This window comes from Ascoidea rubescens (assembly GCF_001661345.1).
Source record: "Ascoidea rubescens DSM 1968 unplaced genomic scaffold ASCRUscaffold_12, whole genome shotgun sequence".
Lineage (NCBI taxonomy): Eukaryota > Fungi > Ascomycota > Saccharomycetes > Ascoideales > Ascoideaceae > Ascoidea > Ascoidea rubescens.
Genome location: NW_017962924.1, coordinates 229667 through 255198, shown reverse-complemented (window position 1 = coordinate 255198; position 25532 = coordinate 229667). Strand labels below are relative to the sequence as shown.

The 25532-nt window shown below is 30.0% G+C and overlaps 12 protein-coding genes across 12 annotated transcripts in view; 6 read left to right on the top strand and 6 right to left on the bottom strand.

Annotated features, from left to right (window-relative positions):
- Positions 1-1176: 1176 nt before the first annotated feature.
- ASCRUDRAFT_9451 (uncharacterized protein) lies at positions 1177-3039 on the top strand (the record flags this gene model as incomplete). Its single annotated transcript, XM_020195149.1, has 3 exons — positions 1177-1552; positions 2138-2524; positions 2795-3039. 3 exons carry the CDS (start codon positions 1177-1179, stop codon positions 3037-3039), a joined length of 1008 nt encoding a protein of 335 aa, XP_020045698.1.
- Positions 3040-3275: 236 nt separating this feature from the next.
- On the bottom strand, positions 3276-4280 carry ASCRUDRAFT_71747 (uncharacterized protein; the record flags this gene model as incomplete). The annotated part of the gene is made up of 1 exon (XM_020191989.1): positions 3276-4280. The coding sequence occupies one exon, from the start codon at positions 4278-4280 to the stop codon at positions 3276-3278; it is 1005 nt and encodes a 334-aa protein (XP_020045697.1).
- A 195-nt stretch (positions 4281-4475) lies between these two features.
- On the bottom strand, positions 4476-5599 carry ASCRUDRAFT_77131 (40S ribosomal protein eS10). The gene is made up of 2 exons (XM_020193735.1): positions 5456-5599; positions 4476-4927 (listed from the first exon to the last, which is right to left on the bottom strand). Exons 1-2 carry the CDS (start codon positions 5505-5507, stop codon positions 4626-4628), a joined length of 354 nt encoding a protein of 117 aa, XP_020045696.1. The 5' UTR covers positions 5508-5599; the 3' UTR covers positions 4476-4625.
- Positions 5600-6263: 664 nt separating this feature from the next.
- Positions 6264-7993, bottom strand: ARC40 (Arc40p). The gene has a single exon (XM_020193734.1). It carries the CDS (start codon positions 7858-7860, stop codon positions 6730-6732), a length of 1131 nt encoding a protein of 376 aa, XP_020045695.1. The 5' UTR covers positions 7861-7993; the 3' UTR covers positions 6264-6729.
- A 54-nt stretch (positions 7994-8047) lies between these two features.
- On the bottom strand, positions 8048-10669 carry SRB4 (Srb4p). Its single transcript, XM_020193733.1, has one exon. It carries the CDS (start codon positions 10601-10603, stop codon positions 8147-8149), a length of 2457 nt encoding a protein of 818 aa, XP_020045694.1. The 5' UTR covers positions 10604-10669; the 3' UTR covers positions 8048-8146.
- Positions 10670-11509: 840 nt separating this feature from the next.
- On the top strand, positions 11510-12172 carry ASCRUDRAFT_17694 (uncharacterized protein; the record flags this gene model as incomplete). The annotated part of the gene is made up of 1 exon (XM_020189499.1): positions 11510-12172. A coding segment is annotated over one exon (663 nt), but the record flags the coding sequence as incomplete, so codon positions are not given.
- Positions 12173-13491: 1319 nt separating this feature from the next.
- YBT1 (bile acid-transporting ATPase YBT1) lies at positions 13492-18603 on the top strand (the record flags this gene model as incomplete). The annotated part of the gene is made up of 1 exon (XM_020195148.1): positions 13492-18603. The coding sequence occupies one exon, from the start codon at positions 13492-13494 to the stop codon at positions 18601-18603; it is 5112 nt and encodes a 1703-aa protein (XP_020045692.1).
- On the bottom strand, positions 18540-19407 carry ASCRUDRAFT_77128 (DASH complex subunit DAD3 family protein). Its single transcript, XM_020193732.1, has 2 exons — positions 19270-19407; positions 18540-19191 (listed from the first exon to the last, which is right to left on the bottom strand). The coding sequence occupies exons 1-2, from the start codon at positions 19363-19365 to the stop codon at positions 18829-18831; spliced, it is 459 nt and encodes a 152-aa protein (XP_020045691.1). The 5' UTR covers positions 19366-19407; the 3' UTR covers positions 18540-18828.
- A 783-nt stretch (positions 19408-20190) lies between these two features.
- Positions 20191-20880, top strand: ASCRUDRAFT_19445 (uncharacterized protein; the record flags this gene model as incomplete). Its single annotated transcript, XM_020189585.1, has 1 exon — positions 20191-20880. A coding segment is annotated over one exon (690 nt), but the record flags the coding sequence as incomplete, so codon positions are not given.
- Positions 20881-21351: 471 nt separating this feature from the next.
- On the bottom strand, positions 21352-22524 carry SIT4 (type 2A-related serine/threonine-protein phosphatase SIT4). The gene has a single exon (XM_020193731.1). The coding sequence runs from the start codon at positions 22320-22322 to the stop codon at positions 21459-21461; it is 864 nt and encodes a 287-aa protein (XP_020045689.1). The 5' UTR covers positions 22323-22524; the 3' UTR covers positions 21352-21458.
- Positions 22525-22549: 25 nt separating this feature from the next.
- On the top strand, positions 22550-22892 carry ASCRUDRAFT_112144 (uncharacterized protein). Its single transcript, XM_020188766.1, has one exon. The coding sequence runs from the start codon at positions 22624-22626 to the stop codon at positions 22843-22845; it is 222 nt and encodes a 73-aa protein (XP_020045688.1). The 5' UTR covers positions 22550-22623; the 3' UTR covers positions 22846-22892.
- A 1054-nt stretch (positions 22893-23946) lies between these two features.
- Positions 23947-25532, top strand: part of ASCRUDRAFT_87468 (Pkinase-domain-containing protein) — a gene marked incomplete at its 5' end in the record, with an annotated part of 3905 nt that continues 2319 nt past the window's right edge. Inside the window, one exon of the mRNA XM_020194955.1 lies at positions 23947-25303. Within this exon, the coding sequence (XP_020045687.1) occupies positions 23947-25303 (1357 nt within the window). The remainder of the gene's footprint in view (positions 25304-25532) is intronic.

The window sequence follows — 25532 nt, the reverse complement described above, 5'->3', positions numbered from 1 at the left end:
CAATTTTTATAATCAATAATAATATTAATTACTTTATTTTTTATTTGTTTCCATATTTGATTAATTTATTATATATTTATTTATTATTAAATTGTACGACCGATTTTGTCTTTCCTAGCTCTGCCCCTTTAAGACTCCAAAAATAAAGTGCAAAAACATGATTCAGCTTTTGAAAAATCAATACTTCAATTGTTTGAATTAATAAAGGAAAATAGCACACACTTATACAACTATCAATAATCAGTTTAATATCAAACATACATATATAAAATGAAACTGTATGAAGTAGTTAGCCAAAACATTGAACTTGAAATAAATTTAATGAACTTTTAACCAAAATGACAAGGAACAAATTCCAAAACACTTTTCAATCAAGTTTGATGAGCAGGTAAACGCTAACTATTTCATAACATGATCGTCTGCCCAAAAAGGAACTACCCGATATTTTATCTTCCATTTCTCAACAATTTCCCTACCTTATTTTTATTTCAAATAAAAATTGTGAACTCCAAATTGTTTTCAAAAAAAATAAATCCAAACAAAAATGTCAATATTAATTGGCGCAAACAGTTTTAAAATTACTTTTTTTTTCAATTCGCCAAATATTTTTCTTGATACAATCTGTAATTCCAGCCAGTTTAGCACTAAACAATTTGTCATTTGGAATCAAATGAAATTCATATAATTGTGATTGTTATTTTTATTGTTGAATTTTTCACCAGCGAACCAAACACTAAAAAATACATTTCAAATGATTTAGACTAATATCATTTCACATTTCGTGAGCAAAAATAAATCTAAATTAAAAACCGTATATAATCGACATCAAGCTGTCATTCAAACAAATTCATATAAACTGGCTAATGCATTTATGTATTTGCATTGATTAAACAGCAAATTTAATGCTAGATAATTTGCTTTTCCAAACCGTTAATAAATTTATAAATTCAAAAAATTCTCTTTTTGTACAAGCAAAAACAAAATGTAAAACAAATATTAAAACCAAACAAATCACTACACTATGCATAAATATATTAATTGTGTAGTTGTCGCTAATCGTTTTGTTGCTGTTTTGTTTTCTAATTCATTTCCAATTGATTATAAATTGAATCCATATTATTAACACTTTAAAGCATCAAATTCCAACTAACACAAACTTCTGAACATTTTATTAATATGAGCAATCATCAACATCAACGTCAACCTCTTAACCTACAACTTTTACAAACACAGCCAGAAATTATACAATCATTTGATTTTCAGAAATACGAATTTCTTCTAAATAAAAAAAAGAAAGATATAAAATATAATGACATTTGTGAGTATTTTTTTGACCATATACACTCTAAATCTATCATCAATATGTTTTTATTATTCCCTCCATTAAATCTAGAAATCAAATTTGATGAACAAAATATTGATAGCCAATCAATTTCAATTGCAATTTTAAAAAGTACAAGTGGAAGCAACAGATTAATGAAAACTTTACCAAACCTAGTCTCATCAGCATTGTCTTCTGCAATAAATGATGCCTACTTTGAGAACTTGTTGCGTGAGTTTACAAATTAATGTAGAACCGATAGAGAACCAAAGCTGCAATTAGGATTTTTGTTTATTGTTGCTAACTACTTCTCCGAATCAAACTACACAATGTTGGAAGTAAACAAAGTCACCAAAATGGATCACCAAATGGCTTTTTTTGAATATGTTCTTCATCCAATGTGTATAATTCTCAGAGAATTATTTCGGTTAAAAATAACAATAGAATCACAACACCCAATTCATGTTGAAAAGAAAATCTGAAGCAAAATAGTATCACTTTATGTTACGCCTGATTTATCATTCTAAAACAAAAACCACTTATTAATTCCTATTGAAATTAAAAAGTATAACATTTTACCACTGGTTACTGACCTGTTTAATAAATCAACTATTAAACTCCATCAAGATGTTAAACAAGTCAAATATGGAAACAACAAAACATCTAAAGAGAATCTCATATTTCAAAAACTAATAACGTCTATGCTTGCTGGTAAATGTTATAAATGAATCTTGACAGATTATTTCACTACAATGTTGATCCAGATAGATATTGAAAAACTTAACAAAACCAGTGCTGAATTCACTGATCCTTGAGCAATCCCAATCACTTATAAAATCATCGATTTTAAAAATAGTCAATTAAAATTAAAAGCAATGATATTGGCTTTTATTTTTGAAGACCTTTGGAATTCAAATCTTCAGTTAAAAAAACAACAAATTATCAGTGATTTCTATAACAAAATTTCTAAAAATGATACAGTCATAATGGAAAGCTGGGGGGGGGGGGAAAGGAAAAGTTATTTTAATAATTTTCGCTTGACATACTATAAAGAATTTAATCAAGTTTTTGATGAATCCAAAATCGAGATGGTCAATCTAGAGTTTAACGATATTCAGGTTGGAAAACAATACAATACCCAAGTCCTCTCAATGAACCAAAAATCATTTTTAGCTGCATTTAGCTCTACTGTTCCCCTAGAAAGTGAACAGATTATAATAAAGATATTTGACCCATTCGATGCGAGATCCAAAGATGAATACGAAAAATTAAAATGGAGAGAGAATTAAACTTTGTCAGTTCGTTCAAAAAGGAAACACATGTTTATGAAGTTATCAAAAACCACAATATGAAATGTGAAAGTTCTCAAATCATTAATATTCCAAAAATATATCAAACTGGTTGTTTGATGATTAATTCCAAACACCTTTATGAATTCTGTGGGTTATATATATATAGCAATGCAGTATTTAGGTGATAGCAAACCTGCTACAAAATCAGATTTCAAAAAGGGCTTTCAACAGATTTCGTTGCTACATCAATTGCAAATATATCATAATAGTATAAAAAATTCAAACATTTTTATTTTTAATAATAAATTCTATTTTATTGATTATGGTTTTTCATCTTCAACAGATATTTCTTCGCCATATGATTGCATCGAAAAGGATATAGAAGCTTTACAAGTGTGTAAAGAAAAAGCTCTTTATCAAGAATGATATCATCAATATGGTAATTTTTCCAAGTATTTAGGTGGTAAACTATTCATTCCAAATTTCAATTGGTAATTTCTAGACTCTTTTCGTTTTTTTATCAACTTTCAGTTTAATTTCTTTATATTGTTTTTTCAATGTGGGGATGCAAAAGTTGTGTAAAAGAACCACTATATTAGTATGCTATTTATTGCGATGAATTACTTTTCTTCACCTATAATAATATTGGTAATTTAAACTTATCATATGTGAATTTTATCAAAACTTTCGGCTAACTGTATCAATTTGGGATATTTCAAGTTTAAATAGCTGTGTATAAAATTATCGGGCAAATCTTTATTATTCAATGAAATAATATTTGAAATTAAATAAATATCTGAGCTTGTTATCTGGTTTCCAAATAAAAAGTTTGATTTTTGAGTATTGTTATCAAAATTGTGATATGATTCATATATATCGATATCTTGTAAAAAATTTTCAATCAAATTTAGACATCTTAAGTTAATTTTAGTTTTTTTTAGTAACTTTAATTTAGTTAGATTTTTTTCATATAAATCTGAATGTAAAGAACTTAATTTCGGTAAGTTTAATTCTTCTTCAAGTCTTTTGTCCAATTCAACTTCTACTTTATTTTTTTTGTCATTGCTTAAATCAATTATTATAGTTGAATCCTCAGCAATTTTTTTATAGCTACTTGGCAAGTAAAAATTTAAAGGAAAGCTCAATCCATCTTTGAAAACCGAACAAGTATAGTTATTATAATTTTCATCATTGATGTAATAATAATAATAGTTTATCACTTTTAAACTGTCATTAATGATACTGATTAATCCAAAATTTAAGAGCTCGTCACTTATTGATGAATTTGTGCCTTTATGATTATTTAAAAGATTTTCATTATTTTTATTAATTTTATTATTTTCATTATTTTCATTATTTTCATTCTTTTGGTAATTAGAAAATTCATCTTCAATTAACCAATCATCTAAATCGTAATTTATGTTAATTTTTTTAATATACTTGATTATGTTATGGTATCCTTCAATTACTTTATTATTATTTGTTGTATCTATCAAAAAGGGTAAAACATAGTCTATTAATTTGAAATAGGAAGTGTCCTTTGAAGTTATAACTGTAAATTTATTGCTATCCTTTATTGATAATTTGAGATATATACAAGTGGCTAGGCATTCTGGTGATATTTTTGAAACTTGACCATTTGAACCCCAGACATATAATTCAAACATTTGAATACCTATTCAAATAAATACCAAATTTGGATTCAACTAAAAATTGAAAACGAAGGGTTTGAAAGTTTTGATTGAGGTCGAAAAAAAGCATAGAAGAAAATACAACCATGTGATTGGACTGATCAACTATTTAATACTAATACTGGAATACTGCAGTGATTAGTGAGATACCTCAGGTCAACCAATTGATTTGATATATATTAGTCTGCAAGTAAATTAGTAGATTAATAAATCGATACAGTTGTTTTAATTCAGATTAATATAAAATTTATAGTTATTTAAACTGGGAAAAAAAACAAAAAATTACATAGAATTTAAATAATATATATTTTATTAGTTAATCTATTCACGACCACGGCCTTCAAATCTTCTTGGAGCACCTCTTCTTCTTTGATTTGGTCTTTCAGGAACAGCTTGTTTAATGTGAGTCAATGGTAAAATACCTTCTGGAAGTTGTAACCATTCACGTAAATATTCAACACCCTCATCAGTTAAAGTGTAGTAATAATATTGCCATGAAAATTGTGTTTTGACGTAACCTTTGGAAGTTAAAGATTGTAAAGCTTTGATAACATAAAGATTTTTGGTATCAATTTCTTCGTGTTTTGGTTGATTGAAATCTTTTTTGGCAACAACAACACCCTCTATAGTAAATAAAATACAACAAAATAAGTTAGTTATTAAAATCCTATGATGTCTATAAGATTTTAAATAATTAGAGTGGAAACTTCTAAACTTGCAATTATACCAATAAAATATATAAAAATTTAAGTTTGAATTTTGAATTTTGATGATTAAAGATTAGTCTACCCAATGTGGTTTTTTTATACTGTTATTTTTATACTATTTTTTTTCAATGTCATCTTTTAGTTTGATTGATTTTTCCGATCAATTACATAAAACTGATGGTTCAAATTATCAATTTGACATAATGGGTTATAATAGAATTGAAAAAATAACAATTATTCTATCCATTTCGATTGATTCAACTACTTCAAAGATATATCTAGTAGACAGTTGTTTAAGCTAATACATTTAAGTAGTTACACTTTCATAGTGATATTTCGATCTGAAGAAGTTCTCTTTTTTTAAATTATTGCAAAGTGTTCATGATTGATAATTGATAAGTTCAGCAAGTCTCCACTATTGATTTCGCAATATCAGAAACGTACCTTGGAAAAGATATGAGTGGATCTTCTTTCTGTCTTCTTTTGGAATTAACATTCTGTGATATTATTTTTAATTGACGTTGATACCTATAATATTATACAATACTTGGATAACTGGATCTTCAGTGTAGTTTCAATATATCAGCCTGTAAAACTCAAAGCGCTTTTCTCTGACGACCCACCTTACATCCAATATGGTGCAAATTTCAGAGCACAGGCTCCTCAGCTTTATCGGAGTCACATGACAAAATGCTTTTTCCTGAAGTGTCGTTGTGAGTGATGTGAAAACAACCCTCAACACACTTAGTCATGTGCAACCGCACAGGGCTATATGCTAGTTTATCAGGGCTTTGGGGCTTTGGGGCTTTGGAGCTACTTTCTCTTTTGGTTTCCATTTTGCATGGAAGTTCAGAGATCTAATTTGTGTACTCTCTTATCAGGACTTGTTTCAGCATTTGATTATTTACAATACTCCGTCTTCAGAATTGATTGTGCTGCTGCTGCAACAGCATAATTAATATCAGTACATTAGAATATTTCAGCGATTATTGCAAAATTTTCAGCTTCTCCTTGAATACATTGTTTTTATTCACAGAGCGAAACCTGTGGACTGAACTTAGCTAATGTGGACAGTCTTTATATTAAACCACAATCAATATCTCAAAGAAGGGTAACTCATCCGTGTGTGATTCTGTCTACGATTCTTTGAATAATTTTCAGTGGATTATGATTACTGTTTATTTATTTGACAAAGATCCAAATCAACGATATCAATGATAAAGATATTACAAGTTAATTGTAAGTGCTTTTTTATTTGGTGGTTATAAAATGAAATAATTGAATTTTAATTGTGAATGATGAGATATTACCGAATATTACAATATAGGAAGAGTCGTCTTAATTTCCATAGTGGAAATGGTGCTGATAATTGGTATCAAAAAATTCTGAAATCTACATTCAATTAAAAATAATAAAACATATAATTTTTTTTTGCAAGCCATTAGAAATAAATGTTTAACTAGATGATGCAAAAAATAAATTAATGACTCAATTTTACTAACTATTTTCAATTGAAAGCTTGTCGATCTGTTTGTTCTTTTTATTTTTTGAATATTATAGAACTCCAATTTTTGTTTTCTAACAATTGATTTATTTTTTTTTTTCAATTTCTAAATTTCTTTTCCAGTAAATAATAAAAAATATAATTTTTTTTAAAAAAAAACACTTTCTGAAATGATTAAACAAAAATTTTATTGTTATCTATACACAAAATATCCCTAGATATTGAAAATTACCACTTTTCCATCGTTACCAGATGTAGAAATTTGATGTTTGGAGAAAAATTTTAACGAGGTGATGGTATTTTGATGAGTACTTGACAATTTTGTTGATTGTTTACTAACAACTTTACCTCTTAAATCCATTTGTTGAAACATATTTATAGCAGTTGTAGTTTCTTCTTCATCACCTATTAATAATTTATTTCCACTCTGATTTTTACTATTTAACTTGGCTGCCGGATCAATACTTTTTTGTTCTGACCAATTTTCTTCATTCCCAGTAAAAAGAATCGGAAAACAATTATGCCCAGCAACAATTAGTTCATTTTCACTTAAAAATTTAATAGTTTTAAATGGCAAATAGTTTGTTTTGACAGATACCATTGAAATTGGTGGTTCATTAGGTTCTGAGGGATAAACAATTGTAATTGTCGAGTCATGAGCAACAAATCCCAAAACATTTCCAGATGGACTAAATGAAACGTCATGAATCCAACCACCTGTACTGCTGACAAAATCTCCACAAAGTGTGTTAAATGGTAGCTTAACGCCCCAACAAGATGGACTTGGTCTTGTATCAATACTTTTAATGAATGTTGAAAAAACATAAGTATGGAAATTGGCTGTACCACAAGCAATTAGAACATTATTTGGATGCCAATCAATTGATAAAACAGATGATTTAATAAACTTTTTAATATGTTTTGAAATCCACCAATCATTTTCTTCTTCATAGTAACAAATTGCAACCACTTTTGAACCGGATCCAACAGCAAACTTTTTGCCATTTGGTGACCATCTACAGCAAATTGCTGCTCTATTAATTCTTAACAACACCAAATCTTTTTTAAAATCTAAAACACCGGTTTGTTGATTGATATATGGTTTCCAAACAATAGCGTTACGATCCTGGGAACAAGAAACTATCAATCCTTCTGCAGAAACATCAATTGCAGTAATTGGGGCTTCATGACCAGACAATATTTGAAGCAACTGTTGTGTTGAGGCATCATAGATTTTTATATCTTTATCTTGAGTTATCGCTAAAAGCTGATTATTACTGCCAAAAAAACAATGATCTTGAATGGCACCATCAAAAAAACTAAATACTTTTGGCTGGAGTGACATGTTCAAACTGTTTGTATTAGCAAATTCGAATTGCACTATAGAGTACCAACAATTGGACAAAGATAGTTGATAAATTTATCAGTGATAAAACATTCGTGGAGGATAAAATAGGAGTGTTTTGGGTCTGTTTGAGCCCCTTTGAGCCTCTTTGACACCTCATCCTTGTGCTTATGTAAGTGCACGGTTTGTTAGATAAGCAGAACGGAAATGTTTCTATTATGCTTTTATCAATAGCAAAATGGTTATATTGACTGCTGTGTCTATGAAGCTATATATGTTACATATGTTACGCGTAATACTGATCAACAACCCACTCTAGGCACTTCTTGATTTCGTAAAAGTCTGAAAATTCTGACTCCAATATCTTGTGATTGGCACTTTGAATTTTTAATTCTTTTGTGTCTTTATTTTTGCTGTTCAGAGATTTTCCTTCTACTCTTAAATTGATAATTAGATCGCAGAATGTTGACGAAGATGATAAAACGAGCTTTATTACTAGTTTTGTATTGAAATTGGTTATTATTTCGGTCCTGGCTGGCCTGGTGATATTGCTGAAAGCATTGTCATATTTATCATTCCCATTTTGATAGTTGTTTATTAACATTTTACTTCTTATGTTATTAAAATTTAATGAGTTAATAATTTGAATGAAGTTTTCTTCATAATTTATTACTTGACTTTTGTTGTAATCATAGATTTTGAAATTAGATATTCCTACTTGGTGAAAAGTTTCCACCAATATACCCACTAATTCATTTAAATTTCTTTCATGTTTGATATTACCAATTAATGGCTTCAATAATAAAGGTTTATCAATATTTTTCCTAAAATTGTGAATTGAATTCAATATTATTGGATACTTGTTTTTCTTATACTTTAAATTCAGTTTATGATGATAAGATAACATTAATTTTAAAAAGCTTAAAATATAATCAGCTTTCTTATTATTCTGAACAAAATTCTTAATTTCTTCGGTTGATGTCGGCGATGGTGTATTGTTGGGAGATTTGATGCTGAATTTTTCACTTTGGTCAATTTCTTTTTTGATTTTTAATATATTTGAATTCAAATTCTGTTTCTTGTCATATAATTTAGTCTCCGAATCAATTTTGTTTTGATTATCTCCAACTAACTGCTTCAATTTATCATTTAATTCATTGTATATCCCATTTTGGGGTTCTTTTTCACTATTCAAAGCAAGTCCATTGATCGTGTCATTCATAATTGCATTTGTGTTCTGAATTTTCTTACTTTTACTGTTTTCATTATTTTCTGATGAAATTTTCAACTCGTTCTCAAAATCTTCTTTATTTTTACTTATGTAATCGATTTCAATTATAAAGTCCTCACTTAAGTCAATTATAATTTTATTATTTGATAGTATTTTGCCATTATAGGGGATTAAATCCTTTATTTCTTTGGTTAATTGATAAAACAATTCTTCATCAAATAATTTTAGTCTGGCTTCATTGATTTGGTTTTTAACAAGTTTAATATCTTTATTTTCAACATTATCAATTTTATTATTTTTGTCATTCTTAATACTGTATTTTTTATAATCATAAAGTAAATGATCAGGTATTGAAGATTCACTTATAACAATAAATTCACTATTTAATTTGGTTAATATAGTCACCTTGACATAAGATTTGATTGATGAATCGTTAGTGTAAGGCTCGAATTTAATTTTTTGATTTTTTGAATTGATCTTATTCAAAAATCCAAACCCTTTATTAATATTATAATTTGATCCAGAATCTCTAAAACCATAATTAATTGAAAATGTTTTCAAGTTAAATTGAGGATAGGTTGATTTAAATAGCACTTCATTATAATTATTATTGTTTTCATTATTGTTTAAATTTGAAATTCGTAGCAAATTATTCCAATATAAATTTTCCTGATCTATTTCATTAGATAATTTCTTAAAAGAATCTTGGAAAATGTTTGAGCACTTTGTAATTGATTCCAATTTCCAACTTCTCAAAAGTTTCAAATTGTGAACATTAAAAGATTCAATATTATTTATAAACGAAGTAGTGTTGTTTTCGATAAAATCGCAATTTAATGATTTTAGTGGAATGGATTGTTTTATATGAGAAGATATCGAATTTTTTGCATTATCTCGGGTTGAAGAATTCAACAACGATAAAAAATCCAATAAATAAGCAGACTCATTCAAAGCTGTATTAACATTGTTTATTATTTCACCCTTTGACTTGTAAAACTCTCTGATTTTTAACTGTCTACTGATAATCTGATCAGTAGTATTATTACCGCTATTATTTTCTTTATTTCCATTATTTACTTCTGCTTGATGATTATCGTTCAAACTCGGATATTCTTTTCCATATAAATTAAACCTTCCAGATTCATTGTATATCTGAGAAAGACTCTCATTTTTAATCTTATCATTTTCAATATCAGCTTTCAATGAGTTCTCAGTAATGTTTAAAAAATCGCCTTTTTGATCTTCAATGTACTTGAATAATTGATTTATTGATAATTCATAGGGTTTACTAAATGATGGATCCCTAAAGTTCTCTGTTATTAAACTTGGGTCTAAATGTAAATTGATTTTATCAATATCATTGAAAAGACTTTCCAATTCTCTATCTCCATCATCCTTTTCAAGTTGATCTATATCTACCTCCATACTATCATTTTTTGGTGTCTCGAAAAGATCCCAAATGCTTTGACTGTCCAGCTGTTTAGCATCACTAATATTATTATCTGATTCCATTATTGAATAGTATTTAATTGGTATTAATCATTATTTTGTATTTTGAGTTGATGTCAATCAGTGCGCTATTGTTAGTTGTGAAATATCAAAGCACTCACTTTATATTTCCCAATAAATTGACAAAAACCGTGTGCTAATCCATAGATTTTCCGCTCTAAACCGCTATGCACACACAAACGATTTCAACATGTACTGACTTCAACATGCATATACAGATGCTGTGATCCATATAAATGGCTTCTTCATGTGAGAGTGTCCCCGCCCCTAAAAAACAATTATTTTGGATCGTTGCTAGTGTTGTATCTTTGCTCTTATATTTGCTTTTTGTTTTTAACAATGAAACTCGATTCAAATGGTAAAAATGAATCACCAATTGATGATCAAATGGGTTCTCATCAGAAAAAATCATCTAACTCTGTAGATTTTGAGAAACAGCAGTATCCTTCAAGGTTGGAGGATGGTTCGGCAATCCAAGGGTGCTCGAGACACAAAAAATCAAAAAAAAAAAAGAAAAAAGATAATAACCAGAATAATCAGAATAACCGGAATAATCAGAATGACCAGAGTAATTGTGATAATAAGAATAATCGTAATAATCAAATAAATAATGATAATAATATAAATGGTAGAAAACAAAAGAATAGAGAAAATTTTGATGACAAAATAAATCCAAGAAAGTATACACAGTGGTTGAATAAATCTGAGGCCGAAAGGTTATATTGTAATATCAAAGTTCCCTATGAGGAATTGCCTTCCTTGAGCTCAATTATCCCAAAGGTGAGTAGTTTTTCTGATTCTGGTTTATTTAATAACTTTGATATGAATGGTGCCATAAATCATTTTAAAGAATTTAATAAATCCATTGCAGTCACCTATTTGAATAATTTAAAAAAGGAGTCGAGAAGAAAACGTCATACTTATTTGATGAATTCAAATAATTTTGAATATTTGAAGAATGCGGTTACCAAAGTATTTATCGAAAATCACATATTGATTTCGATTGATATCGAAGCTTTTGAAACTAATACATATATTATAATTGAACTTGGGTTGACGATATATGATCCTAGATTTCAATTGAGCACATTAAATCCGAGTTTTCAAAAGATCCATTTGATTCCAAGTGAGGTTTTTGAGTTCCGAAATGGATTATTTATAACAGATAATAAATTCAAATTTATTGGTGAATCAATAATTTTGACGTTTGAAAAATGCGCCATTTTGATGCAAGTCATAATAAATTATTATTTTACTGAACTAGATTACCCTTGTTCATTAGTTGGTCATAATGTTTGTGGGGATATTAAATGGCTAAAAGAACTTGGTGTAAGATTTCCTGAAAACCATTCAATTATTGATACACAAGATTTATGGACCACTAGTTTTGGTACTGAGACCTCGTCATTAGGAAATGTTTTAAGAATCCTTAACATTCCACATTCGAATTTACATAATGCAGGTAATGATAGTTATTTTACTTTGATACTTGCGATGAACCTTTCGGATCCATTATATCGAATAAATAATAAACTTGATAGCATTGAGTTTATTGAAAATATCAAGAAAAAGGTGGTTGAATTTAAGACGATAAAAAAGCAAAAACAGCAAGAGTTTTATAATTCAGAACCTAGAAGATCTCGTAGAGGTAGAAATAACAAAGGGTTGGTGGGTCTAGAGGTGGTACCGCCAAAGCTTATGGAGAGTGTTGAAGATGCTCTTAAATTTATCTATTTCGATAACTAAAGTTATTCAATTTTCTTGTTTTCATTTTTTTTTTTTTTTTTTTTGATATTGGTTTATTGTTTGTTATAATTTTATTGAATTGTAGTAAAAACTTTTGAGTTAGCTATTCAAACTAGCTTTCTTTGGTTTCATTAAAAGCCCTTTTTTTCTTATTTTTAAATTCCAGGCAGACTTCTCATGAGAAGTTGCTGTAAATATCAGAAAGCCTTGATATAGTGGCATTTCTTTGAATCAAACAATATTCTCCTACACTTTTGCTGAGCAGACAGATATGCTACTCCAGGATGATCCAACCGAAAGTCTGCCTCATGTCTTTGGTAACTTTGATAATGGATTGTGGATGGGAGACTGTTAACTATATATTTACTGGCCTTTATGTGGCGCCAACAGTAACCAAAACGACCCCAACCATCAACATCTGGCAGAATTCGGTTTGCAACCTTTTAAACCACAGACAGTTTCTGCTTTGTGCCCTTTCCGAATTGCAAAATCTTTGGAAGGCCAGCATTGTTGTAATTGAGCATTTCATGTTCAAGTAATATTTCCTGCCGAAAACTCTGAAGCAAAGCCGGTTTGTTGATTTGAAAACAAGAGAGCCAAGTGGGTTTGCTGCAATTCTCAAAACAGCATTCGATTTGAAATACCTGTGGAGGTTGGAAACAGCTCAGTTACGCAATTGCCACCACTGGAGAGCTTTTCAAAGCACATCTGTTGGTTGAAAGGTATTTAGAATAGACTTGTGTCTGAGCCTTTTCATCCAGCGATAAACACCAAAAGTGAATGAGCCTTTTTTCGCAAAAGACCTGGCGGTTTTCGTGTCGCAAACTGTGATATTTTGCTTTTCAGCAGCAAAGACACCGAAACAGACAGGCAGTTGGAATAAAAGGCCATCTCTGTCGAAAAAGCCGGAGCTTTGCTTTTGTCTCACACAATAACAAATTAAAGCTTCCCACTTTTCTGGATTATCAAGTGGACTCTTTTATCTTTTCTACCACTATTGTTTTTTCAACTCTGTTCCAGCTATATATTAGATCGCTTATCTCCCGTTTTTTTACTTGGGTGCACATTCTGAAGCATTTATGAATCTCAGCTGCTCGAATCACCACAGCTTTTTTTCTCAGGCAACACTATAAATCAACTTCACAATGGATTCGAGCCTGTCGCTAAATTGTTCAGCGATATGGTATCATGATGATTTTACCTCTTGTGCAAGGAAATATTATCTTGATATTTCCATTTCCTCCTCAATTATAATCATTGTCATATCTTGCCTTTTATATAGTTTTTTTCATAACGAGTCCTTTACTGAGAAACAAAATTTCTTCAATCCCAAGTTAAGCTCAAACTCCAAAAGCGATAAAGTAGATGCTGATAACCACCATGGACATCCTCTCTTAGTATCGTCGTCTTCCTCCTTCTCATCCTCGTCAATTAAATCGACTTCTTCAAATTACGGTGCAATCAATTCCAATCGTCTTTCTGCTGATTTGATCAAAAGAAAACATTTTGACATCAAATTTCTATCTTTTACTAACGATGATGGCGCTCCCCATGGAGAATATATTGAAATTCATAGAAATTTCATTGAAAATTTTAAAGTCTTCTTGGAATATTTTCTTATATTGATTGGTTTTATCACAAACATATACTCATACAAAAAAAATATATCTTCACTTGAAACTTTCCTTGTTTGGCTTATTTCTCTTTTCTTATCCTCTTTAAGATTTTATTCTTTGATAATATCTAAAAAAAATAACACCTCTTTTTTAGCTAAAATCAATTCATGGGCTTTACTAATAACAATTCACACTGTTCTATTGGTTCCTACCAGTCTAAATTTTAGGTCAGTTTTAATACATAATACTTTGAAAAATCCTCAAAGATATTATTATTGCTCTCAATTTCCCATTAATTTTTGTCTATCTGCGTTTTTTTGGACAGATAAAATCGGTAATAACGTTTCAAACTATCTTTATAATCCAAAAAACCAAAAAAATTACACTCCAACCCCAGAAAGAATTACTTCTTTATTCTCTTTAATAACCTATTCATGGTTAAACCCAATGATTTCAATTGCTTCAAAAAATAAAGACTTGAAATTAGATCAGATTTGGGCGCTAAGAAATGACGATTTTTCTTACATCACTTTAAGAAGATATGAGCATTTCGAAAAATTCAAATCAAGATTATCTTTTGCTTGGAAACTAATGAGTTATTTCGGTTGGGATTTTGCATTTCAAGCTTTCTATATAACATTTTATGCTTTTGGTATGTTTGTTCCTAGTATCTTATTAAAAGTGATTTTAGAATTCATCGATGATTCAAATTATATTCCTTTAAACCTTGCCTGGTTTTCTGTTTTCCTTATGTTTGGTGTTAGAGTTTTAAACTCTTTACTATTTGGTGTATCTTTATTCATTGGTAGAAGAGTTTGTACTCGAATGAGATCAATTATCATCGGCCAAGTCTATTCAAAAGCTCTTAGAAGAAAACTTTCTGTTGAAAAGTCTATTCCAAATGATGATTCCAAATCCAATAAATCTTCAAAGGTTTCCAAACAAACACAAAACGCTGAAGAAAATGGCGAACAAGTTGACAATGAGAAAAAAAAAGAAAAAGAATTAGGTGGGATTATTAATTTAATGGCTGTTGATGCTTTTCAAGTATCTGAGCTTTGTGGTTACCTATTCTATTTTGTTAGTGGCGTTGTTATGGTTGTTTTTGCAATATATCTACTATATGACCTTCTTGGTTGGTCTTCTTTAGTCGGTTCCACTTTCTTGTTATTTTTATTACCAATCAATTATTTACTTTCTAAAAAAATTGGTGACCTTCAAAAGAACATGATGCTAGTTTCGGATAAAAGAGTTGGAAAATTAAATGAATGTTTTCAAAATATCAGAATTATCAAATTTTTTGCTTGGGAACAAAAATTCATTGAATCAATTATGGACATCAGAATGACGGAATTGAAAAAACTTAAAAGACAATATATTTTGCAAATGTTTTCTTCAATATTAGGCCACATAGCTCCAACTATTGTCACATTGATCAGTTTTGCTTGCTATACTTTGATCGACGGAAATGTTTTGACTTCTCCAGTTGCTTTTACAGCTTTATCTTTTTTCAACTTACTTAGATTGCCAATTGATGATATTTCCTACATGTTATCTTCTGTCATGCGTTCAAAAGCTTCTTTGGATCGTATTCAAGATTTTTTTTCTGAACCAGAAACAACTAAATACGAACAATTAATTTGCGAAAGAGATGCCAATTCGCCCTTAATTGGCTTTCAAAATGCCACTTTTTCCTGGAATGGTGAAGAAGACCTGGATGACAATAATGATTTCAAACTAAGAGATCTAGATATCTCATTTGTCGAAGGTAAGTTGAACGTGATAATAGGACCCACTGGTGCTGGTAAAACATCAACATTATTAGCATTGTTAGGAGAAATGAATTTAATTAGTGGGAAAGTCTTCTTACCTGGTGTTCTTCCAAGAAACGAAATTCAAATCGAGCCGAATACTGGTCTTGCAGATAATGTGGCCTATTGTTCTCAATCGGCGTGGTTATTAAACGGAACAATAAGAGACAATATTCTTTTTGATTCAGAGTTTAATCAAAAGAGATATAAAGATGTCATTGAATCTTGTGGACTTAAACGTGATCTAGAAATTTTTGAAGCTGGGGATCAAACTGAAATTGGAGAAAAGGGTGTCGTTCTTTCTGGTGGTCAAAAACAAAGGGTTTCATTGGCCAGAGCACTATATTCGTCGTCCAAAAACATTCTTTTAGACGATTGTTTAAGTGCAGTTGATTCCAACACTGCTTTGTGGATATATGATAATTGTATAACAGGCCCATTGATGAAAAACAGAACATGCATTTTGGTGTCTCATAATGTTGCCTTAACTGTCAAGGATGCTGAACATGTTATTGTTATGGAGAATGGAAGAGTAAGAGCTCAGGGTTCTCCTGAAAAATTACTATTTGATGGGTTTTTAGGTGAGGATGATTTGATAAAATCTTCTATTATGAACTCTCGTAATGCATCTAATGTTGATATAAAGCAATTAAACTCAAGTGCCAGCAGATCTGAAAATCAACTTTCCAATAGAAATATCAAGAAATTTGATAAAGAATTATTAAAGGCAAAAGTAAAAGAACAGGAAGAGGAAGAAGGAATTGAATTAACTAAAGCAGTAAATAAAACTAAAGGAAAATTGGTACAAGAAGAAACAAAAAGTACAGGTACAGTCAGCATTCAAGTTTACAAATTTTACATGAATACATTTGGACCTTGGTATGCTTGGGGTTTTGTTTTTTCTTTATTTATCTTTTCGCAAGTTGTTTTTATAAGTCAGTCATGGTGGTTGCGTAAATGGTCGTTGAACAATGAAGCGGAATTTCCATACAGTTCTTTTCATTCTTTTGTTATTAGTCCAAATATTTTTGAAAAAGTTAATCACATCAAGGATAAATCGTCTGCTATTATTTACGGCACCAAGAATTTTGCCCAAAGTCTTCGTATTGAGCCAGGTCATGATGCAATTTTCTATATTTCAATTTATGGATTGATTGGTCTTGGATTCGGGTTAGTTTGTTCTATTCGTAACCTGTTTCTTTTCTTTTCCGGATTAAGAGCTTCAAATATCATATTTAAAAATGTTTTGGAGAGAATAATGAGAGCAAAGTTGAGATTTTTTGACACTACTCCTATTGGTCGTATTATGAACAGATTTTCCAAAGATATTGAATCAGTTGATCAAGAAATTACAGAATATTTTCAAGGCACATTCGTTTGTATTATTATAACTGTTTCCACATTATTTTTAATTATAACCATCACTCCATTATTTTTTCTTTTTGCAGTTTTTATTTCATTGATGTTTTATGCTATTGGATATTTTTATCTTAGTCTATCTAGAGAATTAAAAAGATATGAATCGATTACTAAAAGTCCAATTCATCAAAATTTTACTGAAACTTTAGTTGGTGTCACAACAATTAGGGCTTATGGTGTTGAACATAAATTTATGAAAAAAAATTTAGAATATATTGATGAAAATAATACACCATTTTTTTATTTATGGGTTGCCAACAGATGGTTGTGTTTTAGGATTGATTTTCTAGGAGCACTTGTTACATTGTTCTCTGGATCATTTGTTTTATATTATATGGACTCGCTTGATGCTGGGTTGGCTGGTATCTCATTATCATATGCAATTTCATTTGCCGACGCAGCACTTTGGCTTGTTAGATTATATGCAATGTTAGAAATGATAATGAACTCAGTTGAAAGATTAAAGGAGTATATGGAAGTTGAAGAAGAACCAGAACCACAATTGTCTCAAGAGTTTGAGCCACCAAAAACTTGGCCCGAAACAGGTAAAATTGAGATCAGTAATCTATCATTAAGATATGCACCAGACTTGCCAAAAGTTATTAAAAATGTAACATTTGACGTTGAACCAAATGCTAAAATTGGCATCGTTGGGAGGACAGGGGCAGGTAAATCAACTATTATCACTGCATTGTTTAGATTTTTAGATCCCGATACTGGGACAATAACCATTGATGGGTATGAAATTACAAAAATTGGGTTGAATACATTAAGAAAAGCAATTACAATCATCCCTCAGGATCCTACATTGTTTAGTGGTACAATTAAAAGTAATCTTGACCCATTTGAACAATATTCGGACGCAGAAATGTTTGAAGCATTAATAAGAGTCAATTTATTAAGTAGAGAGGAACTAGAAAGCAATGGAACAATTGAAAATGATGAATTAATAAGTAGGACACCAAATAATGCTGAAGAAACTGAAATTGAAGAAAATAAAAATAAGTTTTTAAATTTAGATAATAAGATTGAAGAGGGAGGAAAAAATTTATCCCAGGGTCAAAGGCAATTGGTGTGTTTAGCAAGGTCAATATTGAGAACTCCCAAGATTATGCTTTTAGACGAAGCGACAGCATCAATTGATTATAAATCAGATCATAAGATTCAACAAACCATTAGAAATGAATTTAAAAATAGCACAATTTTGACAATTGCCCATAGATTAAGATCAATTATCGATTATGACAAAATATTAGTTATGGATGCAGGTAAAGTTGTAGAATATGATGAGCCTTTCAAGTTGATTTCTGATAAAAATACAATTTTTTATCAAATGTGTGAAAAAAGTGGCGAATTGGATGTTTTGATTAAATTAGCTAAAGAGTCATCATCAAAAAATGAAGATATTTAAAAAAAAGATTTAACTTGTAACTGATTGATTAAAACAATTGGTTATGCATCATGTATCTGGTCTTCGATCTACAAAATTTCCAATTCTTGCTGTTTATAGGTTTTTTTCTCTATATTTTTTTTCACTTTTTTGTTGGTTGGTGGACCAATTTTATAGGAGGCGGTCAAAAGATTCCAGTAAGTATAAAATATAGTTTAATGAATCACTAGAACAAAAAAAGACCGGTTACATTCTGAAATCTCTTGTTGACTCGAACTCTGGCCCATCTAATTTCAGAGAATTAGTATAATCATCGATTGGTTTATCATATTCATGAATATTCTGATTTTTGTTTTCAGGTGGAGGTTGAGCCCGGATTTTATTTTGATCTGCTGGATGTGAAATAGAATGGTGAATTAAATCATTATCCACAATTGGAGGAATGTAGGATTTAATTGAAGTTCCAATTTGTTGTTCGTTTATAAGAAATGCAAAAATTGAAGTTTTAAACATCATGTAAACAAAGGCAATTTTTTTATCCAACAGATTCAAATTTTCTGTTAAAGCAGGAATATTTTTTTCTTCAATAGACCTTAATATATCGTCAATCTAGCTCAATGGGTTAGTGAAATATTCTACAACAAAAACCTGAGATTGGAGATCAATTGGTGGAAGATTGACACATACTTTGGTTAGGTTACGCAATAGCTTTCTGTATTGTTCTAGTATCTCATCCTGTGTGTCACTATAAGCCCCATGACTCAATGGTATCTCTGCATCCATGTTCTGCTTTGTTTGCTGCTTCTTCGCCTGTGCTGCCTTTTTTTTCTGGCACCATAAACATCTCATGCTCCATCTCCAGCTTTGAAAAGTAACCAGCATCAAACAGAGATCCAGACGGAAATTCCTAATCCGGTTCCATCCGTTATCCGTAATGGAATTATGAAACCGTTTGCAATTCCGTGTGAGATTCCTGATCAGCCGTGTGATTCCGCGGCAGAAATCCGGTGATTCGCAACTGAAATGAGAAGCTAATCACCAAATTTCAATTCAGCCATCATAAACAACGAACCTCTTGGTTGCTATTCCCTTGCTTTTTATCAATTGGTGTTTGAGAGAACAGTTAATATTACAAGAAGTAGCAGTTCGTTTGGTGGTTTTTCTTAATACTCAATAAGTTCAATTATCCGGTATCTCAAGATGTCAAATACTCCTCCTCCTGATATCAAGGCTCCTTTACCTCCAATTTTCAATGAAGAGCAAACTCTTCAGCCCAATGGCCAACCTGGCACCATTAATACTGGAAATCCAACAACTCAACTGACCAGCAAAGTAGTTGAGGGCACAATCTTACAAAATTCAAATCAACTAAATAATAATCTCCGAGTAGATAATCTCCAAGTAAACAATAATCTCCAAGCAAATAATCTCCAAGTAAACAATAATCTCCAAGCAAATAATAAGTTGATTAGTGAGACTCCAACTCCCGCACAATCTGCAACTCAACTTCCTATTAATGAACAAAAATCTCAAAGATCACAAGTATCTACTGTGCCAGATAATAGTAATCTTAATTTAAATAACTCTGTTCAAAATCCAAGCAAAATAAGTAAAAAAACTAAGAAAGTTATTCGTAAAATACCACCCAAACCTAAGAACTATGATAAATTAATTTGGTTAACTGGTCACTGTCTTTCCTTATCTTTTGGTTTAATATATTTTCTTTCAAGGCTATCAAATATTATTCTTAGAACTAAATTTTATTATTTAGTCAGATTTTCTTATAGATTATCAATTTTTGGATCTCTTTTGGCATTAAGTTTAACAGTTTCTAGAAAATTTGGTAGAAAGTTGCCAACTAATTTTGCATTGTTATCAACAGAAAATTTCCAATATTTGCTTTTAGCGTTAATTTGGTTTTTATCAAGATCATCTATTTTTAAGATTTTCCCTTATTTAATTATATCATTTTTACAATTGACAAGGGAATTTAATTATTTGGAGAAGATTCCTCAAAATTATCTTTTGAATTTAACATTAGCTATTTCGTATAATGAGTTGTTGTTAATATTTGTATTATTTATTGATACGTTATTAATGAGAGGAGTATCTGGGTTTGCATTTGTTGCTTTTATCACATTTTATTGGTTAAGAATTTTATTTTCGAATGAAACTAAAAGTTTTGTTTTAAACTTTTTTCAAGTTGTTGAGAAAAACGTAGTTGTGAAATTACCTAAACAATATCAAGGGTATTTTTATGAATTTCTTGAGCTTGTTAAAAAAAGAGAAGTTAGAGATGAAAAGATCATGCATAAATGATTTGTTAAAAGAGAAGAAAACAAATTAAATTAAATTAAATTAAATTAATTGCTTAATTGCTTAATTTCCTAATTAGTTGCTTATTTATTTATTCCAAAGTATTTTATATCTATTTAATATGTAGTATTTGATATTTAATATTTAGTGTTATTGAATAAAATGTTCATTAAAAATTTATCGTAATATTAAAAATCAATCATGATAAGGAAGATTTTAAAAAACAAAGTAAAAAGGGAAAAACGAAGTAAAACAGATAAGTAAATAAATGAATCGAAAAAAGAAAAAAAAAAAGAAGAAAAGCTTAAGCACCATTGATATTTAACAATAAATATGAAAAAAAATAAAAAAAAAATCAAGAAAAAATCAAGAAAAATAGATATTTCACAAGAAAACAAGATAATGATAGTGAAAAGATAATCATGATCATAATGCTTATAATTATAATGACAAATAGAATAATAATTTATAAGTTGAAATTGTGATTGTAGATGTAAATGTAGTTAGTAATAATAGTAATAGTAATAATATATAGAAGAATGAAGGGTGATTATAGAAAATTATAGGAAATAATCACTTCTATTATTTTTTTGTGGAGCCATCCTTTCAGTATCATCAGGCACAGCACTAAATATTTTAAAATCAGGATTTAAATTTTCATCTACTTTCATTACACTTGCAACATTACCACATCTATAACAATAATTTGGAGCAGACCAAACAGTTACAACGCTTTTATCTTTAAAGTGGTATTTAAAACCTTCCATGACTAATTGATGAGCTCTTGCTATTAATTTTAGGTTGTTGATGTGAGAAAATTCTTTTGAGATTTTTGAGCCAAATAAATAACCAGCACCTCTTGGAGATAAAGCCCAGTTATCCATTGAATCGTCAGGGTCTGACCATAATAGGTCACAAAAACCACCTTCATGAGGAACTTCTTGAGCTCTTGAGATGATTCTAATTTGGTCTAACATTCTAATTTCAGGAGATAAACCACCATGGATGCAAAGAATTCGACCATCAATGATTGCAGCTAGAGTTAGGAAATCGAATACTTGACAGCAATATTTCCAAACAGTGGAGGAGCCGTATTTAGTTAAGCATTCTTCATAAAAGCCATAAACTTGAGTGATTTGTCTTGATTCGTGATTCCCTCTGACTAGAGTTATTCTGTTTGGATATTTGACTTTCAAGCACATTAGCAAAGTGAAAGTTTCTAGAGAGAAATAGCCTCTGTCAACGTAGTCACCACTGAATATATAGTTGACATTATCAGGAAAGCCACCGGATATTTTGAACAATTCCAAGAGGTCGTGGAACTGGCCATGGATATCACCACAAACGGTTACGGGAGACCTGACAGGTTGAATGTTAGATTCTTCGATTAGTATTTCTTTAACCAATTCACACAAACGCTTCATATCATTTTCAGGTAGAGATTGACATTTCTTAACCTCTTCAAGCCACTGATCAGGACCTCTTTCAACCATTTTATACTATAAATGTAGGCAAAGCACAGAAACAACGAGAGTGTATCACAAGAAGACAAAAGCACTTAGTTAGAAAGTAAGAGTTTGGCTTAAAAGGAAAGAGTACACAGAATAACAAGAGTATTGAAATTTCTATGTACATGTATATCTAGGACTGTATAGGGATTAAAATGGGATTACATGATTTGAGTAGCTTGTCGTTTTGTTATGAGCGATGCTGCTTAGGTAAGCCATGTGCGGCACGTCAGCGACGGAACAGCCAGTGTTGAGGGTCCTCATCTCCCTGCACCAGCGCTCACCACAGTGCAGAAGGATCTACGTCACTTGTTGCGCACAGAACTGCAGTTTGTTGCGTATTGCATGCATAACTGCGGAAATGCATCAAACCACTGCTGTACACATGCTCCGCCAGGGTGGGAGCGGGCGGAAAAATGTGACCCGACCTGACTCCTGAAGCAGCTGGAGTTATTCCTTTAGCTGGCGAAGCTCCAGGAACTATTCTTTTAGCTGCTGCTGCTGCACGAAAACATTGCCACAGCAATTCCTCTTCAGCATCTCTGCCTCTGCTGCTGCTACCCCTGCTGTTTCTCCTACCTTTGCTGCCTCTGCTGCCTCTGCTTATACTGTTCTGTCTCTGTCTCCAGCTGACGAGCGCTGTGTTTCCTTCCTTCCAAACAAGTAACCACAAGAGAGTTCTCAACCCATTGCTGAAATTTCACCTATCTGCTCACAATTCTGTTAATTTCATTGACTGTATTAGCTTTGGCTATTCTTGATAGTCCCCAAACTGGTTCCAGATCCTCTTCTCACTGGTGCTGTTTTCCCTATACTTTCTATGGTTTTAAGATTTAACTCAAATCTAACCTCATTGATCCACATATCATCAGTTAATAACGATCGTTGTTAAATAATTTGTTAATTCTCATTGAAACATCTCTTGTTAACCACTTTATTATTTATTTGATTCACTTCCTTTTTTCTTGGATTTCTCCAGTCACTACTTATCATATCATCCTATTTAACAGAATTTATTAGCCTAACCGGCATACTTTCTTATTTATAATTTCACTACGAGTTATTTATTAGCAAAAAATCAGAATATTCCAGAATCAGAGTATTCAATTTGTCCAAAATCACAAATCTCGTTGTTTTTCCCTTTTATTGTTCTTGTTTACAATTTTATTTTGTTGTTTATCAAATATTAATTTATCATATAATGTTAATTGATAAATTTAATTCTAAAACATTCATTCATAAACTATAATTTATTGATATAAATAAAAGCTAAAAACTTCAAATTAATACCATTATATTATAATATACCACAATACACCATAATATATTTACTTTGAATATAAAATAAACCTTCCTAATTTCACACTGAATTATTGAATTATTGAAATATTGAAATATTGAAGTATCTAACCTATTGTATGTACATAAAATATTTTTATTTTTGTTTTTGTGAAAAGACTGTCAATAATTTGAAGAAATCTTATATTATTGACACACTAACAACTTTTTATAGTATTTTTCATTGATTTATAAAAAAATAATGGTGTTTGAAACGTTCAAAAAATTCATTAAATTCACATCAAAACCAGCTCAACCCTCCAATACAAACAATCAAGATAAAGATAATAATAATAATAATAATAAAAACAAAGATAAAGATAATAACAACAATAATAAATCCACCGAAAACAAACTTACAAATAATAACATCTCCTCTAGTTCTCTGCAAAATACATCTACTGACCAGTCCTCCTCCTCATTTTCCCTACATCCTTCTGATTACATAGATGATGCTGATTCCGATCTAATGTCTGAAACCTATAAAAGCACAAACAAAAATAACAATAGTAATAATGATAATGGCTCAATAAATTCTGCAAATTCAAACAAATCAACAATATCAGAAAGACTAAGAAAATTAAATCAAAGATTAGCTGCCAATCATAAATTAAACGACAATTTACCGAACCATCCCCAATTATACCCAAGATATAAACTAATTAAAAAAATTGGAGAGGGTGCTTTTTCCAAAGTCTTTAAAGCTTATGATTTGAAACTAAACATAATAGTCGCAATCAAAATTATCAACTACAAAAATTTAAATGACTCCCAAATTAATTCAATTAATCAAGAAATCATCATAATGAAAAAATTAAATCACAAAAATATCATTAAACTATACAATCACATTAAATCAAACGAAAACTTCTTCTTAATTTTAGAATACTGTAAAGGTGGTGAAATTTTTAATCAAATTGTTCATTATACTTATTTTTCCGAGGATTTATCAAGACATATAATCATTCAATTGGTTAAAGCTGTGAAATACTTACATGACGAAGTTGGGATCGTTCATCGAGACATTAAACCAGAAAATATCCTTTATACCCCAATAATATACAAACCAAGATCTGAAAAAGATTTTTTAGCATCAAAAAGAAAATCAGATACAAACGAAAAAAAAGATGAAGGTTACTTTATCGACTCTGTTGGTGCAGCTACTATTGGTGAAATCAAACTAGCCGATTTTGGCTTATCGAAGATTTTGACAACCGATTCAAACCCAAAAACTCCCTGTGGAACATTAGGTTATTCTGCTCCAGAGATAATTAAAGATGGCTCTTATTCTAAAGCTGTAGATATTTGGAGTATTGGTTGTGTTTTGTATATACTATTATGTGGTTTTCCCCCGTTTTATTCAAAAGCAACTGGTGACCCAGGGAAAGATAAAAATATATTAGAAAAAAAGACATTGAAAGGTGATTTTGAATTTCTAAAACCTTGGTGGGATGAAATTGGCGATGACGCAAAGGATTTGATTAAAAATTTATTAAACGTTAACCCATTAAAAAGATATACTATAAATCAAATTCTTACCCATAAATGGATTTTAAATGGTAAAAAATCAATATATACTGATGAGGAGTTAAAATTTCAAAATCATAATTCATACTTTTCAAATTTTGATCGAAATAATAACTCTTATAAAGACAATAATAACAATGGCAACAACAATAATAATAATAATAACAATAATAATAATAATAATAATAATAATAATAATAATAATAATAATAATAATAATAATAATAATAATAATAATAATAATAATAATAATAATAATAA

What these genes read in the sequence shown, in the direction of transcription:
- ASCRUDRAFT_77131 (XM_020193735.1), bottom strand. Translation starts at nt 5,507, where the DNA reads ATGTTAATTCCAAAAGAAGACAGAAAGAAGATCCACTCATATCTTTTC. An exon ending in CCACTCATATCTTTTCCAAG is followed by an intron (nt 4,928 to 5,455) that starts GTACGTTTCTGA and finishes TATTTACTATAG; the next exon opens with AGGGTGTTGTTGTTGCCAAA.
- ARC40 (XM_020193734.1), bottom strand. Translation starts at nt 7,860, where the DNA reads ATGTCACTCCAGCCAAAAGTATTTAGTTTTTTTGATGGTGCCATTCAA.
- SRB4 (XM_020193733.1), bottom strand. Translation starts at nt 10,603, where the DNA reads ATGGAATCAGATAATAATATTAGTGATGCTAAACAGCTGGACAGTCAA.
- ASCRUDRAFT_77128 (XM_020193732.1), bottom strand. Translation starts at nt 19,365, where the DNA reads ATGGATGCAGAGATACCATTGAGTCATGGGGCTTATAGTGACACACAG. An exon ending in TATTGCGTAACCTAACCAAA is followed by an intron (nt 19,192 to 19,269) that starts GTATGTGTCAAT and finishes CCATTGAGCTAG; the next exon opens with ATTGACGATATATTAAGGTC.
- SIT4 (XM_020193731.1), bottom strand. Translation starts at nt 22,322, where the DNA reads ATGAAGCGTTTGTGTGAATTGGTTAAAGAAATACTAATCGAAGAATCT.
- ASCRUDRAFT_112144 (XM_020188766.1), top strand. Translation starts at nt 22,624, where the DNA reads ATGTGCGGCACGTCAGCGACGGAACAGCCAGTGTTGAGGGTCCTCATC.